A 19,143-nucleotide genomic window follows, 5' to 3' on the forward strand; every position below is an offset into this window, starting at 1 on the left:
TGAATTTATCAAGATGAGCGTCAAGAATATGGACTTTCAGGGACATCCTGCAGCCCATTTTGCTGTAGTTCTTCACCAGAGCCTCAACCAGTTCCACATAATTTTCGGCCTTTTGATTGCCCAAGAAGCTTCTTGGGGAATTCTGTGCACTCTAGGATATTCTTTATTTGTGGTCCAACGAAGACACCAGCTTTGATCTTTGCCTCATACAGCTTGGGGAAGCAGTCTCGAAGGTATTTAAAGACTGCAGACTTCTTATCAAGAGGTGTGACAAATTGTTTCATAAAACCCAATTTTATGTGCAATTGTGGGAACAACACCTTCTGGAAGTCCACTAGTGGCTCACATTTGACATTGTGCCTACCCACAGAGAACTCAGTCCATTGTGGCCAGTGTTTCCTGTTGTAGTGCACTGCAGTGTCCCTGCTGTCCCAAAGGCAAAGATAACAGGGAAACTTCGTAAAGCCTCCTTGGAGACCCATCAGGAATGCCACCATTTTGAAGTCTCCAATAACCTCTCAGCCATACTCATCATAGTTCAAGGCTTCTAGCAAAGTCTTGACGCTGTTGTATTCCTCTTTGAAGTGCACCGAATGAGCCAGAGGAAGAGACTAATACTTATTCCCGATATGGAGCAGCACAGCTTTGAGGGTTCTGGATGCGTCTAGAGAATGCTTGCAGCTTCTTGCTGCCATCTCTGATAAAATAAGATAGGTCTATGTATTCACTTAGGCAGCTAGAACTAAACTGAAGTGGTGAGTAGTGAGCCCCTGTATATATATATTACTATGGAAAGTTCTTGAAAATTCCTGTAAGTTCGAGAAAATTTTCTATCAGCTTCTCAGCACTGAATCTACCTGGAATGTTTTAGAAAATGGGTAAATCTGAAAATTTCATTATCCAGGTCACAAAAGCAAAGTTTGAAGAGAAAAATAGGTCTTTTCCATTTATTTTAGGCATAAGCAATTGGGAAATAACACTTTCTGCCCAGGAACAAGAAAAAGTAAAAATTTTGTTACATAGTGTTATTTATAAAACAATAACTTTAATATTTCTTTTGGTTTTGATTTATTTAATATATATTTACTTTGTTCTTTAGAAGCGTCGAATAAATTCTAATTTTATTTATTTCTTCCTTAGACATGTTGATGAAGAAAGTCTGGTTTTATTATTGGCTATTTCTGTGTATTCTTCAAGGTTTGTTTCTCACTTCTTCTCTGCTCTGGACTTTGTGTTCTTACATTCTTTATATCATTATCACTGAAATCCTAACTTGTTTCTTTAACTGACTCGTCTATTATCTTCTTACTTTCCCTCCCACACATAGCACTGTTTTTGTTTTTCGATGTTGAGTTCAGGTTAGCTTTAAGTCTTTACCTTAGACATTTTAATTTTCTTGTTCAGATATTCTACTATGTTATTAACATCTTTGTTCTTTAACTTATTTTAGCTACAATTGTAATTCAGTTCCTTGTTTTCTATAACTGTAACTGGTCTAATTTCATTTTAGCCACTTATCTTCACATGCTTGTCTCGTCTACAAGTTTATTTGTGGTCCACCTTTACCCGGATCATCTATGTATTTCCCACATCTGTGATGCTCTGGCTTTAACTAGATTTTCTTGTTTTCATCATTGTTATTCGATTATGTAGTAAAAGTTTGTTTGTTTGTTTGTTTAGAATTTCGCGCAAAGCTACACGAGGGCTATCTGCGCTAATTTAGCAGTGTAAGACTAGAGGGAAGGCAGCTTGTCATCTCCACCTACCGCCAACTCTTGGGTTACTCTTTTACCAACGAATAGTGAGATTGACCATCTCGTTATAACGCCCCAACAACTGAAATGGCGAGCATGTTTGATGTGAAGGGAGATTCGAACACGCGACCCTCAGATTACGAGTTGTGTGCCTTAACCATCTGGCCGTAACGGGCTTGTGCAGTAAAATCAGATGAAGAGTGAACTGAACGGATGTATATACCGAACAACTTATTATATGCTGACGTTCTTTACTGAGAACCTGTACAATAAAACATTTGGTTTCTAATTAAAGTAGTTACGTTTTAATTTGGTGGTAACCAAATAACCCAAGTTTTAATAAAAGAGGATAGGGGTTGTCTATGGAGATTATATTTCCTGAATGTGGTTCCATCCGGCTGTTCAGAGTTTTAGTTTACGTAAGTTAGTACCTGTTGAAGTCAACCTACGTGTGAGGCTATTCTGTGGGCGGAATATTTCGTGGTTCTACCTGTATAGAAGACCATGTAATTCACCAAGGAAAAAATGTAGGTCAATTCTGTGTTGTAAGAACCGGTTCTTCTAGAAGTTTTAGGTTTACCTTATTCTCGGTCACCAGGGAAATTGAAGTCACATCCTGATTTAAAAACAGATTCTTTCTGTCATGGTCACTTGTGGGAATGACCAACTTTTGTTGTTAGTTTACGTCAGAAAAATAAATGTAACGAACCTGAGATTTCTGTAGTTGCTTGATCATGTTCTAGCTTGATGTTTACCTTTCAGCTCTAAAGATGTGTCTATTACCGCACTGTATCAGTTACATGTAGAAACTCTAAAGATGTGTCTATTACCCCACTGTATCAGTTACATGTAGAAACTCTAAAGATGTATCTATTACCCCACTGTATCAGTTACATGTAGAAACTCTAAAGATGTGTCTGTTACCCCACTGTATCAGTTACATGTAGAAACTCTAAAGATGTGTCTATTACCGCACTGTATGAGTTAAAAGTAGAAACTCTAAAGATGTGTCTATTACCCAACTGTATCAGTTACATGTAGAAACTCTAAAGATGTGTCTGTTACCCCACTGTATCAGTTACATGTAGAAACTCTAAAGATGTGTCTATTACTCCACTCTATCAGTTACATGTAGAAACTCTAAAGATGTATCTATTACCCCACTGTATCAGTTACATGTAGAAACTCTAAAGATGTGTCTGTTACCCCACTGTATCAGTTACATGTAGAAACTCTAAAGATGTGTCTATTACCGCACTGTATCAGTTACATGTAGAAACTCTAAAGATGTGTCTATTACCCCACTCTATCAGTTACATGTAGAAACTCTAAAGATGTATCTATTACCCCACTGTATCAGTTACACGTAGAAACTCTAAAGATGTGTCTGTTACCCCACTGTATCAGTTACATGTAGAAACTCTAAAGATGTGTCTATTACCGCACTGTATCAGTTACATGTAGAAACTCTAAAGATGTGTCTATTACCGCACTGTATCAGTAACATGTAGAAACTCTAAAGATGTGTCTATTACCCCACTGTATCAGTTACATGTAGAAACTCTAAAGATGTGTCCATTACCGCACGGTATCAGTTACATGTAGAAACTCTAAAGATGTGTCTGTTACCCAACTGTATCAGTTACATGTAGAAACTCTAAAGATGTGTCTGTTACCGCACTGTATCAGTTACATGTAGAAACTCTAAAGATGTGTCTATTACCCCACTGTATCAGTTACATGTAGATACTCTACACAGTTCTAACAACAAAGGTAGTAAACAAAAGACAGCAGATTGTGACACTAACCACTTGCAAGGTGTGTTTAGAGTGACCAGATTATTATGTATAAACATATTTTTTAAACCTATTAACCAAGATAAGCTCGAGAACCTTTGCTGATTTTGTATCTTATCATTTGATAATACAAAAAGAGTTATTGGTTTATTTAAATAAAACACACAATATGCACGCTTAAGAGATGTTTAGAATCAATCAACAGGTTTTACGAAATACAAAATTACTATTAAACCAAGTAAATATATAGTGCACGTAACTGACTCAATACTTGGTAAATTATAAATAATTGTTCTACGTGTTGTTTCTTCAGGAAACTAGTAAGAAGGTATCTATCCTTCTTAATGTTGTTAATAAGTACTTAGAGTACTGTCAGTTTCTTATCCACATTTGAAAACAAAATATAAGTATATTTGTCTTGATCATTTAAAAAACGTGACATATGTATTACTAGACTTTACCAAACTAAACCTTGTTACATACAGAAGCATTCTTTCTGTTGTATAAAAAACAAAACTTTGAACGGGGAAAGGAACTTAGTTAACAAGGCACATGTAAAAATCAACCACGACTAACCAAATTAGGCCGTTTATAACATTTGTCACAGTCACCGCCCTAAAAACACACCTGTCCCCCAAGCATTATTTAAAAACACAACATAAAAACAACATTTTGGATAGGTGTATGACGCTTCAGTTCGACAGTTTTTAATATTACTGAAATGTACACGAAAACTCACTATTTCTATTTCTTACTATTTCTAACAAAGTTTCACTATTTCTAGCAATGATTTACTATTTATTACTATTACTTCCTATATCTAACGGCCTACAACGTATATTACCTTTAAAATCAGGTGAGTTTATTGTCTGTCACTTCCATAATTATTTATAAAAGATCTATTCATAATGAATAACTAAGCATAACTATGTTTAGCTTTCTATCATCTACCTCTCATTGTTCTCAGTCGCTTACACGATCGATTTCTTCGGTTGAACACCATTTAACTCAATATTAACACTGTATTATTACTTATCTTTCTTTAACTCATTATTAACACTGTATTATTACTTATCTTTCTTTAACTCATTATTAACACTGTATTATTACTTATCTTTCTTTAACTCATTATTAACACTGTATTATTACTTATCTTTCTTTAACTCAATATTAACACTGTATTATTACTTATCTTTCTTTAACTCATTATTAAAACTGTATTATTACTTATCTTTCTTTAACTCATTATTAACACTGTATTATTACTTATCTTTCTTTAACTCATTATTAACACTGTATTATTAATTATCTTTCTTTAACTCATTATTAACACTGTATTATTACTTATCTTTCTTTAACTCAATATTAACACTGTATTATTACTTATCTTTCTTTAACTCATTATTAACACTGTATTATTACTTATCTTTCTTTAACTCATTATTAACACTGTATTATTACTTATCTTTCTTTAACTCATTATTAACACTGTATTATTACTTATCTTTCTTTAACTCATTATTAACACTGTATTATTACTTATCTTTCTTTAACTCATTATTAACACTGTATTATTACTTATCTTTCTTTAACTCATTATTAAAACTGTATTATTACTTATCTTTCTTTAACTCATTATTAACACTGTATTATTACTTATCTTTCTTTAACTCAATATTAACACTGTATTATTACTTATCTTTCTTTAACTCATTATTAACACTGTATTATTACTTATCTTTCTTTAACTCATTATTAACACTGTATTATTACTTATCTTTCTTTAACTCATTATTAGGCGCAGATAGCTTAATTGCTTTGCACTATTAAATGCCAAACCAACCAACCACCCAACTCATTATTAATACTGCATAATGTTTATTCTACTCAGTATTAACACTTTATCACTACATAATATTTCTTCTATGCAGTATTAACACTACAATAATGTTTCTTCTACTCAGTATTAACAGTACATAATATTTCTTCTACTCAGTATTAACACTACATAATATTTCTTCTACTCAGTATTAACACTACAATAATGTTTCTTCTACTCAGTATTAACAGTACATAATATTTCTTCTACTCAGTATTAACACTACATAATATTTCTTCTACTCAGTATTAACACTACATAATATTTCTTCTACTCAGTATTAACACTACATAATATTTCTTCCACTCAGTATTAACACTACAATAATATTTCTTCTGCTCAGTATTAACACTACATAATATTTCTTCTGCTCAGTATTAACACTACATAATATTTCTTCTACTCAGTATTAACACTACAATAATATTTCGTCTACTCAGTATTAACACTACATAATATTTCTTCTACTCAGTATTAACACTACAATAATATTTCTTCTACTCATTATTAACACTACAATAATATTTCTTCTACTCAGTATTAACACTACATAATATTTCTTCTACTCAGTATTAACACTTTATCATTACATAATATTTCTTCTACTCAGTATTAACACTTTAACACTACAATAATATTTCTTCTACTCAGTATTAACACTTTATCATTACATAATATTTCTTCTACTCAGTATTAACACTTTAACACTACAATAATATTTCTTGTACTCAGTATTAACACTACAATAATATTTCTTCTGCTCAGTATTAACACTACATAATATTTCTTCTGCTCAGTATTAACACTACATAATATTTCTTCTACTAAGTATTAACACTACAATAATATTTCTTCTACTCAGTATTAACACTACATAATATTTCTTCTACTCAGTATTAACACTACAATAATATTTCTTCTACTCATTATTAACACTACAATAATATTTCTTCTACTCAGTATTAACACTACATAATATTTCTTCTACTCAGTATTAACACTTTATCATTACATAATATTTCTTCTACTCAGTATTAACACTTTAACACTACAATAATATTTCTTGTACTCAGTATTAACACTACAATAATGTTTCTTCTACTCATTATTAACACTACAATAATATTTCTTCTACTCATTATTAACACTACATAATATTTCTTCTACTCAGTATTAACACTTTATCATTACATAATATTTCTTCTACTCAGTATTAACACTTTAACACTACAATAATATTTCTTGTACTCAGTATTAACACTACAATAATATTTCTTCTACTCATTATTAACACTACAATAATGTTTCTTCTACTCAGTATTAACACTTTATCATTACATAATATTTCTTCTACTCAGTATTAACACTACAATAATGTTTCTTCTACTCAGTATTAACACTACATAATATTTCTTCTACTCAGTATTAACAATTTATCATTACATAATATTTCTTCTATGCAGTATTAACACTACAATAATGTTTCTTCTACTCAGTATTAACAGTACATAATATTTCTTCTACTCAGTATTAACACTACATAATATTTCTTCTACTCAGTATTAACACTACATAATATTTCTTCTACTCAGTATTAACACTACATAATATTTCTTCCACTCAGTATTAACACTACAATAATATTTCTTCTGCTCAGTATTAACACTACATAATATTTCTTCTGCTCAGTATTAACACTACATAATATTTCTTCTACTCAGTATTAACACTACAATAATATTTCTTCTACTCAGTATTAACACTACAATAATATTTCTTCTACTCATTATTAACACTACAATAATGTTTCTTCTACTCAGTATTAACACTACATAATATTTCTTCTACTCAGTATTAACACTACAATAATGTTTCTTCTACTCAGTATTAACACTACAATAATGTTTCTTCTACTCAGTATTAACAGTACATAATATTTCTTCTACTCAGTATTAACACTACAATAATATTTCTTCTACTCAGTATTAACACTACATAATATTTCTTCTACTCAGTATTAACACTACATAATATTTCTTCTACTCAGTATTAACACTACAATAATGTTTCTTCTACTCAGTATTAACAGTACATAATATTTCTTCTACTCAGTATTAACACTACAATAATATTTCTTCTACTCAGTATTAACACTACAATAATATTTCTTCTACTCAGTATTAACACTACAATATTTCTTCTACTCAGTATTAACACTACAATAATGTTTCTTCTACTCAGTATTAACAGTACATAATATTTCTTCTATGCAGATATTAACGCTACATAATATTTCTTCTGCTCAGTATTAACACTACATAATATTTCTTCTACTCAGTATTAACACTACAATAATATTTCTTCTACTCAGTATTAACACTACATAATATTTCTTCTACTCAGTATTAACACTACAATAATGTTTCTTCTACTCAGTATTAACAGTACATAATATTTCTTCTACTCAGTATTAACACTACAATAATATTTCTTCTACTCAGTATTAACACTACAATAATATTTCTTCTACTCAGTATTAACACTACAATATTTCTTCTACTCAGTATTAACACTACAATAATGTTTCTTCTACTCAGTATTAACAGTACATAATATTTCTTCTATGCAGATATTAACGCTACATAATATTTCTTCTGCTCAGTATTAACACTACATAATATTTCTTCTACTCAGTATTAACACTACAATAATATTTCTTCTACTCAGTATTAACACTACATAATATTTCTTCTACTCAGTATTAACACTACATAATATTTCTTCTACTCAGTATTAACACTACAATAATGTTTCTTCTACTCAGTATTAACACTACATAATATTTCTTCTACTCAGTATTAACACTACATAATATTTCTTCTACTCAGTATTAACACTACATAATATTTCTTCCACTCAGTATTAACACTACAATAATATTTCTTCTGCTCAGTATTAACACTACATAATATTTCTTCTGCTCAGTATTAACACTAGATAATATTTCTTCTACTCAGTATTAACACTACAATAATATTTCTTCTACTCAGTATTAACACTACATAATATTTCTTCTACTCAGTATTAACACTACAATAATATTTCTTCTACTCATTATTAACACTACAATAATATTTCTTCTACTCAGTATTAACACTACAATAATATTTCTTCTACTCATTATTAACACTACATAATATTTCTTCTACTCAGTATTAACACTTTATCATTACATAATATTTCTTCTACTCAGTATTAACACTACAATAATATTTCTTCTACTCAGTATTAACACTACAATAATATTTCTTCTACTCATTATTAACACTACAATAATGTTTCTTCTACTCAGTATTAACACTACATAATATTTCTTCTACTCAGTATTAACACTTTATCATTACATAATATTTCTTCTACTCAGTATTAACACTACAATAATGTTTCTTCTACTCAGTATTAACACTACAATAATGTTTCTTCTACTCAGTATTAACACTACATAATATTTCTTCTACTCAGTATTAACAATTTATCATTACATAATATTTCTTCTATGCAGTATTAACACTACAATAATGTTTCTTCTACTCAGTATTAACAGTACATAATATTTCTTCTACTCAGTATTAACACTACATAATATTTCTTCTACTCAGTATTAACACTACATAATATTTCTTCTACTCAGTATTAACACTACATAATATTTCTTCCACTCAGTATTAACACTACAATAATATTTCTTCTGCTCAGTATTAACACTACATAATATTTCTTCTGCTCAGTATTAACACTACATAATATTTCTTCTACTCATTATTAACACTACAATAATGTTTCTTCTACTCAGTATTAACACTACATAATATTTCTTCTACTCAGTATTAACACTACAATAATGTTTCTTCTACTCAGTATTAACAGTACATAATATTTCTTCTACTCAGTATTAACACTACATAATATTTCTTCTACTCAGTATTAACACTACATAATATTTCTTCTACTCAGTATTAACACTACATAATATTTCTTCCACTCAGTATTAACACTACAATAATATTTCTTCTGCTCAGTATTAACACTACATAATATTTCTTCTGCTCAGTATTAACACTAGATAATATTTCTTCTACTCAGTATTAACACTACAATAATATTTCTTCTACTCAGTATTAACACTACATAATATTTCTTCTACTCAGTATTAACACTACAATAATATTTCTTCTACTCATTATTAACACTACAATAATATTTCTTCTACTCAGTATTAACACTACAATAATATTTCTTCTACTCATTATTAACACTACATAATATTTCTTCTACTCAGTATTAACACTTTATCATTACATAATATTTCTTCTACTCAGTATTAACACTTTAACACTACAATAATATTTCTTCTACTCAGTATTAACACTACAATAATATTTCTTCTACTCATTATTAACACTACAATAATGTTTCTTCTACTCAGTATTAACACTACATAATATTTCTTCTACTCAGTATTAACACTTTATCATTACATAATATTTCTTCTACTCAGTATTAACACTTTATCATTACATAATATTTCTTCTACTCAGTATTAACACTACAATAATGTTTCTTCTACTCAGTATTAACACTACATAATATTTCTTCTACTCAGTATTAACACTACATAATATTTCTTCTACTCAGTATTAACACTACATAATATTTCTTCCACTCAGTATTAACACTACAATAATATTTCTTCTGCTCAGTATTAACACTACATAATATTTCTTCTGCTCAGTATTAACACTACATAATATTTCTTCTACTCAGTATTAACACTACAATAATATTTCTTCTACTCAGTATTAACACTACAATAATATTTCTTCTACTCATTATTAACACTACAATAATGTTTCTTCTACTCAGTATTAACACTACATAATATTTCTTCTACTCAGTATTGACACTACAATAATGTTTCTTCTACTCAGTATTAACACTACATAATATTTCTTCTACTCAGTATTAACACTACATAATATTTCTTCTACTCAGTATTAACACTACAATAATATTTCTTCTACTCAGTATTAACACTACAATAATATTTCTTCTACTCATTATTAACACTACAATAATGTTTCTTCTACTCAGTATTAACACTACATAATATTTCTTCTACTCAGTATTAACACTACAATAATGTTTCTTCTACTCAGTATTAACACTACATAATATTTCTTCTACTCAGTATTAACACTACATAATATTTCTTCTACTCAGTATTAACACTACAATAATATTTCTTCTACTCAGTATTAACACTACATAATATTTCTTCTACTCAGTATTAACACTACATAATATTTCTTCTACTCAGTATTAACACTACAATAATGTTTCTTCTACTCAGTATTAACAGTACATAATATTTCTTCTACTCAGTATTAACACTACAATAATATTTCTTCTACTCAGTATTAACACTACAATAATATTTCTTCTACTCAGTATTAACACTACATAATATTTCTTCTACTCAGTATTAACTCTACAATAATATTTCTTCTACTCAGTATTAACACTACAATAATATTTCTTCTACTCAGTATTAACACTACATAATATTTCTTCTACTCAGTATTAACACTACAATAATGTTTCTTCTACTCAGTATTAACAGTACATAATATTTGTTCTATGCAGTATTAATGCTACATAATATTTCTTCTGCTCAGTATTAACAGTACATAATATTTCTTCTACTCAGTATTAACACTACAATAATATTTCTTCTACTCAGTATTAACACTACATAATATTTCTTCTACTCAGTATTAACACTACATAATATTTCTTCTACTCAGTATTAACACTACAATAATGTTTCTTCTACTCAGTATTAACAGTACATAATATTTCTTCTATGCAGTATTAATGCTACATAATATTTCTTCTGCTCAGTATTAACAGTACATAATATTTCTTCTGCTCAGTATTAACACTTTATCGCTACATATTCATTATTAACACTGTGTCCATACACAGTTTTTCTACATAGCTTGTTGTTTCACATATTAAATTTTCTTATTTCTCCTTCTAAGCATTCAGTCACAACAAATTTCATCCAAACGGTTCTTTTTACGTTATAAGAAACATATTTCGTTTAAGAGTCAACATGTAATTGTACTTTGATATAATTATATCCCAAGTCTGTGGTTATTTGAAAACTAGTGTGTTGTTTTTGAACTTTACTAATATGGCAGTAAGTAGAATGATAAAGCAAATAGATTTATCCTATGTTTATGGCCAGCTTTGTTTCAGTCAGTGAAGATATACATTGATTATGTTTCCACTTTGTTTGTCACACAACTGCTTCAGACTCCTTTCTGCTAACATAAAGTGTTTTATGATTTAGTAGTCTAGAATACACATGGACACTGTGTAATGTACCTTCATCTTACTAATTTATACCAACACAATACCACATTATGCTCTTTCTTTAGAAATACAGTAACTTACCTTTAAGTACCAGAAATTCATAGCTATCTTAATTACCATAGAATATCATATTTAAGTGATTTATTTTACTGGCTGTAGATAGAACAGTGAAAACTTCATAAAATCTAATTTAACGTTTGTGAAGTGAATCAGAGAACACAACTAACAATGGTCATATCTAAATGACAAATAAATTAATGTTTGTGAAGTGAATCAGGGAACACAACTAACAATGGTCATGTCTAAATGACAAATAAATCAATGTTTGTGAAGTAAATCAGGGAACACAACTAACAATGGTCATGTCTAAAGGACAAATAGATTAATGTTTGTGAAGTAAATCAGGGAACACAACTAACAACAGTCATGTCTAAATGACAAATAAATTAATGTTTGTGAAGTGAATCAGGGAACACAACTAACAATGGTCATGTCTAAATGACAAATAAATTAATGTTTGTGAAGTAAATCAGGGAACACAACTAACAATGGTCATGTCTAAATGACAAATAAATTAATGTTTGTAAAGTGAATCAGGGAACACAACTAACAACAGTCATGTCTAAATGACAAATAAATTAATGTTTGTGAAGTAAATCAGGGAACACAACTAACAACAGTCATGTCTAAATGACAAATAAATTAATGTTTGTGATGTGAATCAGGGAACACAACTAACAATGGTCATATCTGAAAGACAAATAGATTAATGTTTGTTAAGTGAATCAGGGAACACAACTAACAACAGTCACGTCTAAATGACAAATAAATTAATGTTTGTGAAGTAAATCAGGGAACACAACTAACAATGGTCATGTCTAAATGACAAATAAATTAATGTTTGTAAAGTGAATCAGGGAACACAACTAACAACAGTCATGTCTAAATGACAAATAAATTAATGTTTGTGAAGTAAATCAGGGAACACAACTAACAACAGTCATGTCTAAATGACAAATAAATTAATGTTTGTGAAGTGAATCAGGGAACACAACTAACAATGGTCATATCTGAAAGACAAATAGATTAATGTTTGTTAAGTGAATCAGGGAACACAACTAACAACAGTCACGTCTAAATGACAAATAAATTAATGTTTGTGAAGTAAATCAGGGAACACAACTAACAATGGTCATGTCTAAATGACAAATAAATTAATTTTTGTGAAGTAAATCAGGGAATACAACTAACAACAGTCATGTCTAAATGACAAATAAATTAATGTTTGTGAAGTGAATCAGGGAACACAACTAACAATGTTCATGTCTAAAAGACAAATAGATTAATGTTTGTTAAGTGAATCAGGGAACACAACTAAATACAGTCACGTCTAAATGACAAATAAATTAATGTTTGTGAAGTAAATCAGGGAACAAAACTAACAATGGTCATGTCTAAAAGACAAATAGATTAATGTTTGTGAAGTGAATCAGGGAACACAACTAACAATGATCATGTCTAAATGACAAATAAATTAATGTTTGTGAAGTGAATCTGGGAACACAACTAACAATGGTCATGTCTAAATGACAAATAAATTAATGTTTAGGAAGTGAATCAGGGAACACAACTTACAATGGTCATGTCTAAATGACAACTAAGTTAAAGTTTGTGAAGTGAATCAGGGAACACAACTAACAATGGTCATGTCTAAAGGACAAATAGATTAATGTTTGTGAAGTGAATCAGAGAAAACAACTAACAATGGTCATGTTTAAATGACAACCTTTATTACTGATAATTCTGTTTTTTTTTGCTGACAAATCTACGCCTTAATTTAATGTGAGAAGTCCAGGACAAGTTCTGGAGTTGATTCTATACAATGCTAACATGTTAACGAGTTGTTTCACCTTCTGTCATATGCTAGCATGTTAAAGACAATATGTGATTAATTTCTAAGTAATTGACTATCGCAATAGAGGAATTCTTAAAGTCTAAAATATTCCGTTTTTTACCAGTTCCAAATTATCAAATATTATTTCAGTGTTAAACTGGCTCACTCTCATGGGCGAGGCTTCTAATATAACGAAGCAAAAATCTCGTTGGTAGGAAGAGGTTGAAAACACTTATATATGCAATGAACATATGTCACAAATGTGTCGCCCACATTCTTAAGATAATGGGTCTTTAGGCCTTGGGCATCAGATGAATTTTCCGTTATCTTAATAATGCTACGAGTAGTTTGTGTTATACCGAAAGAACAGAGTGATAGCACAAAATATACAATTACAAGTCCTGATTATTATCATAATACTCTTAAGTCCCGATTATTATCATAATACTTTTAAGTCATGATTATTATTATAATACTGTTAAGTCATGATTATTATCATAATACTGTTAAGTCATGATTATTATCATAATACTATTAAGTCCTAATTATTATCATAATACTCTTAAGTCCCGATTATTATCATAATACTTTTAAGTCATGATTATTATTATAATACTGTTAAGTCATGATTATTATCATAATACTGTTAAGTCATGATTATTAACATAATATTGTTAAGTCCTAATTATTATCATAATACTGTTAAGTCATGATTATTATCAAAATACTATTAAGTCCTAATTATTATCATAATACTCTTAAGTCCCGATTATTATCATAATACTTTTAAGTCATGATTATTATTATAATACTGTTAAGTCCCGATTATTATCATAATACTTTTAAGTCATGATTATTATCATCATACTGTTAAGTCATGATTATTATTATAATACTTTTAAGTCATGATTATTAACATAATATTGTTAAGTCCTAATTATTATCATAATACTGTTAAGTCATGATTATTATCAAAATACTGTTAAGTCCTAATTATTATCATAATACTGTTAAGTCCTGATTATTATCATAATACTGTTAAGTCATGATTATTAACATAATACTGTTAAGTCCTGATTATTATCATAATACTGTTAAGTCATGATTATTAACATAATACTTTTAAGTCATGATTATTATCATAATACTTTCAAGTCATGATTATTATCATCATACTGTTAAGTCCTAATTATTATCATAATACTGTTAAGTCATGATTATTAACATAATACTGTTAAGTCCTAATTATTATCATAATACTGTTAACTCGTGTCACTGTTTTTGTGAAAGTTCATTTACATAAAACATCTACATTCATATTTTTAACTACAATTAACTTATAATTTAATTAGTTTGAATAATTAACAAATATATTCCTACAATTTAACCTGGTACTTTGTTGTTGTTGGGTTTTTTTTGTCATCCAAGTTTCGGGAAATCCTTTTCGTAATAAAACCATTCCGTCACGTGTTATCTATTCTAACTTATCAAAATTCGTGATTAATTGGAATTTATTTCTAGTATTTCAGGACTTATGAATGATGGTATCCGACAATATTATTTACTAAAGTATTCACTACATTTTATTGTAAGCATAACATTTTATTAAATTAAAAAATACAAATATTTCTAAAGCTTTTAAGCAATCAAAAATATTAAAGTAGAAAATCTATATGTATATATATATCGTTATAATATACATCCTACCAAGCTTTCCTTGGCGTGAACTCGGTCGTCAGGGTTATCTTTTGTTGTGATTACAGATAAACTGACTTACAAGTATACGTCAAGATACAGTTATTAATACCAACAAAGTATAGGTCTCTAGCAGTGATAAACAGACTGGACAGTGACAAGAACAACTACGGTGCGTGTTCCTATGGTTATGAGAAGACTGACAATTCAAACAAGAACTTACCTTCACTCCCACCATTATTTCCTGATACTATGGAAGTATTTCGTGTACCTATGGTTATCAGAAGACTGACAATTCAAACAAGAACTTACCTTCACTCCCACCATTACTTCCTGATATTATGGAAGTATTTCGATGAAAATAAAATGTATAATTAATCAACAAGAAGACTTAGTCCTCCCTCGCCCCGCTCGAAGATTAGGAGGTGTATTCTTACTTGTGAAATTGAAAACTGAAGGAAATAGGTTGGTTGGTTAGAGATGGTTTCATGTTAACATAGTACTGCACTAATAAATGACAAACTTCGGATACATGGTCCTTTAGGGCGGAGGTATTACCGTTATTAGCTTTAAAAACTTGGGGTTTCTCTGTATCTTCAACACGTGACTGGCCACTGTCACTCTTGCTATTTGTCCAAAGGTTTTGCCCAATAGGCTAACGAATAGTCCTCTAGATTTTATCCAGCTAAACACGTGACACTCGATCCGATAGATGGAAAGAGAGAGAGAGTGGACAGAACACCTTACGGGTCCTTCTCTTTTGTACCACATAAGTACATATTCAAAACGGAATTAAGAATCAAACTGTATTCCGATACCAAAGCGTATGTCTTTTAAATAGCATACGTGGGTATATGTTAACTCAAACAACCGACCATGCACTTTGATCGATGTTGCATGATGTTTCTCTCTAAGTTTGCCATTTTGATAGTAGTTACACTTGGTTACCTTTACATCTGAGGTTTTATTTTGCCAGTCACATTAGCAATTGACCATTAATGAAGTCTAACTTCAGAAGATTGTTTGTTTGTTTGTTTGTTTGTTTTTAATTTCGCGCAAAGCTACACGAAGGCTATCTGCGCTAGCCGTCCCTAATTTAGCAGTGTAAGACTAGAGAGAAGGCAGCTAGTCATCACCACCCACCGCCAACTCTTGGGCTACTCTTTTAACAACGAGTAGTGGGATGGACGGTCACATTATATCGCCCCCACGACTGAAAGGGTGATCATGTTTGCTGCGACAGGTATTAGAATCCGCGACCCTCAGATTACGAGTCGAACGCCTTAACCCACCTGGTCGTGCCGGGGCACTTCAGAAGATAAGTTTAAGCTATTACTTCCTGTTGACCAGTTGTAGCGAAATTATTTATTTTATTTTGTTTAATTAATAGCAACTACTTTCCAAAACAGCTTTAACTGAGTGACACTGTGGGCTTCACAGCCTCTCATTACACACTTGTTGATACTTTATGTTACATGTGAAATTTATGAATAGTTGGGTAACCTGATAGACTGCGTAGGTCCCTTATCCTTTCTTGCTAAAACATACTTCACCGTTTCTATGTTCTGGTCTTTTCTCTGACTTTATGTGTCAGCTATATGTGACACTTTTTGTTTTCACCGTATTGTCTGAAAGATTATATTAAACTCCTCCAAGATAAAGATGTGCTATCAAAACATCGTCCAAATAAAAATGTACTGTCTAAAACATCGTCCAAATAAACATGTGCTGTTTAAAACATCGTCCAAATAAACATGTGCTGTTTAAAACATCGTCCAAATAAACATGTGCTGTTTAAAACATCGTCCAAATAAAGATGTGCTGTTTAAAACATCGTCCAAATAAAGATATGCTGTTTAAAACGTCGTCCAAATAAAGATGTGCTGTTTAAAACATCGTCCAAATAAAGATGTGCTGTTTAAAACATCGTCCAAATAAAGATGTGCTGTTCAAAACATCCTCCAAGATAAAGACATTATATTTGAAACAACTTCCAAGTTAAAACAGAGTGCTACATCCATCAAGATGGCGACCTGCTACTTTCAGAATAATTGTTGTGCATCAACTATATGTTTAAAAGCCCTGTCCCCATTTACCCAACTCGGCCCCAAGGAAACACAAAGCTCCACCTACTTGATTTGGGGATCATGTATTTCGCGTTAATTCCGAGCGTAGCGAAGAGAATACACATAACTCATTATCCCGTTAGACACGAAGTTTCGTGCAACGTACTGTTACATAGGGCATTAACCTTTCATTTTGCGAAATCACTCGTGTAACTAAACCTATCAAAGCTCATTATACCAGTTTTATATTATAAATAGATCTGGTATATGGTTAAGCAATAGTTAACTACTCAACGTAGGTATACGTATTACATTTAGGTGCAACCATACTTTACAGTAACATACCTGCTTCGTCAGACCCGTCAGGACAGTCATGTTTCCCATCATTCACCAGGTCCAATGGGATGCAGAGAGAGGTATTCTTACGGCAGGAAATCTCCGTTTCCGGAGAACACAGTGATGAAAAAACTGAAGAAGAAGAGAAATAGATACTTGAGTAGTTTTCCATGTGTTACTTTTCTGTAACACAGATCAATCTAAGATATATTGATACACGTTTCTAAGATATATTGATACACGTTTCTAACATCTCTTGATAAACAACATTTTCTGTAGAAAAAAAATTGTCGTACAGGAAACCTAATCGTATTATCAAAAAAAAAAAAAATTAAATGTTAACTTACCGGATATCATACCATGAATGTCTTTTGATTACGCAGCTTCTGTTGTGTTTGATAACCGGATATCATACCCTGAATGTGTTTTAGTTATGTAGCTTCTGTTGTGTTTGATAATCGGATATCATACCCTGAATGTGTTTTAGTTATGTAGCTTCTGTTGTGTTTGATAACCGGATAGCATACCCTGAATGTGTTTTAATTACGTAGCTTCTGTTGTGTTTGATAATCGGATATCATACCCTGAATGTGTTTTAGTTATGTAGCTTCTGTTGTGTTTGATAACCGGATAGCATACCCTGAATGTGTTTTAGTTATGTAGCTTCTGTTGTGTTTGATAACCGGATAGCATACCCTGAATGTGTTTTAATTACGTAGCTTCTGTTGTGTTTGATAATCGGATATCATACCCTGAATGTGTTTTAATTACGTAGCTGTTGTTGTGTTTGATAATCGGATAGCATACCCTGAATGCGTTTTAATTACGTAGCTTCTGTTGTGTTTGATAACCGGATAGCATACCCTGAATGTGTTTTAATTACGCAGCTTCTGTTGTGTTTGATAATCGGATATCATACCCTGAATGTGTTTTAGTTATGTAGCTTCTGTTGTGTTTGATAACCGGATAGCATACCCTGAATGTGTTTTAATTACGTAGCTTCTGTTGTGTTTGATAACCGGATAGCATACCCTGAATGTGTTTTAATTACGCAGCTTCTGTTGTGTTTGATAATCGGATATCATACCCTGAATGTGTTTTAGTTATGTAGCTTCTGTTGTGTTTGATAACCGGATAGCATACCCTGAATGTGTTTTAATTACGTAGCTTCTGTTGTGTTTGATAATCGGATATCATGCCCTGAATGTGTTTTAGTTATGTAGCTTCTGTTGTGTTTGATAATCGGATATCATACCCTGAATGTGTTTTAATTACGTAGCTTCTG

The 19,143-nt window shown here is 30.6% G+C and overlaps 1 protein-coding gene across 1 annotated transcript in view; it reads right to left on the bottom strand.

The window, feature by feature from the left end:
• LOC143248208 (uncharacterized) overlaps positions 1-19,143 on the bottom strand; it is a 63,786-nt gene that overhangs the window by 26,998 nt on the left and 17,645 nt on the right. The window contains exon 2 of the mRNA XM_076496640.1: positions 17,868-17,990. Within this exon, the coding sequence (XP_076352755.1) occupies positions 17,868-17,990 (123 nt within the window). The remainder of the gene's footprint in view (positions 1-17,867; positions 17,991-19,143) is intronic.

The sequence above is a fragment of the Tachypleus tridentatus genome, chromosome 4, assembly GCF_004210375.1.
Source record: "Tachypleus tridentatus isolate NWPU-2018 chromosome 4, ASM421037v1, whole genome shotgun sequence".
Lineage (NCBI taxonomy): Eukaryota > Metazoa > Arthropoda > Merostomata > Xiphosura > Limulidae > Tachypleus > Tachypleus tridentatus.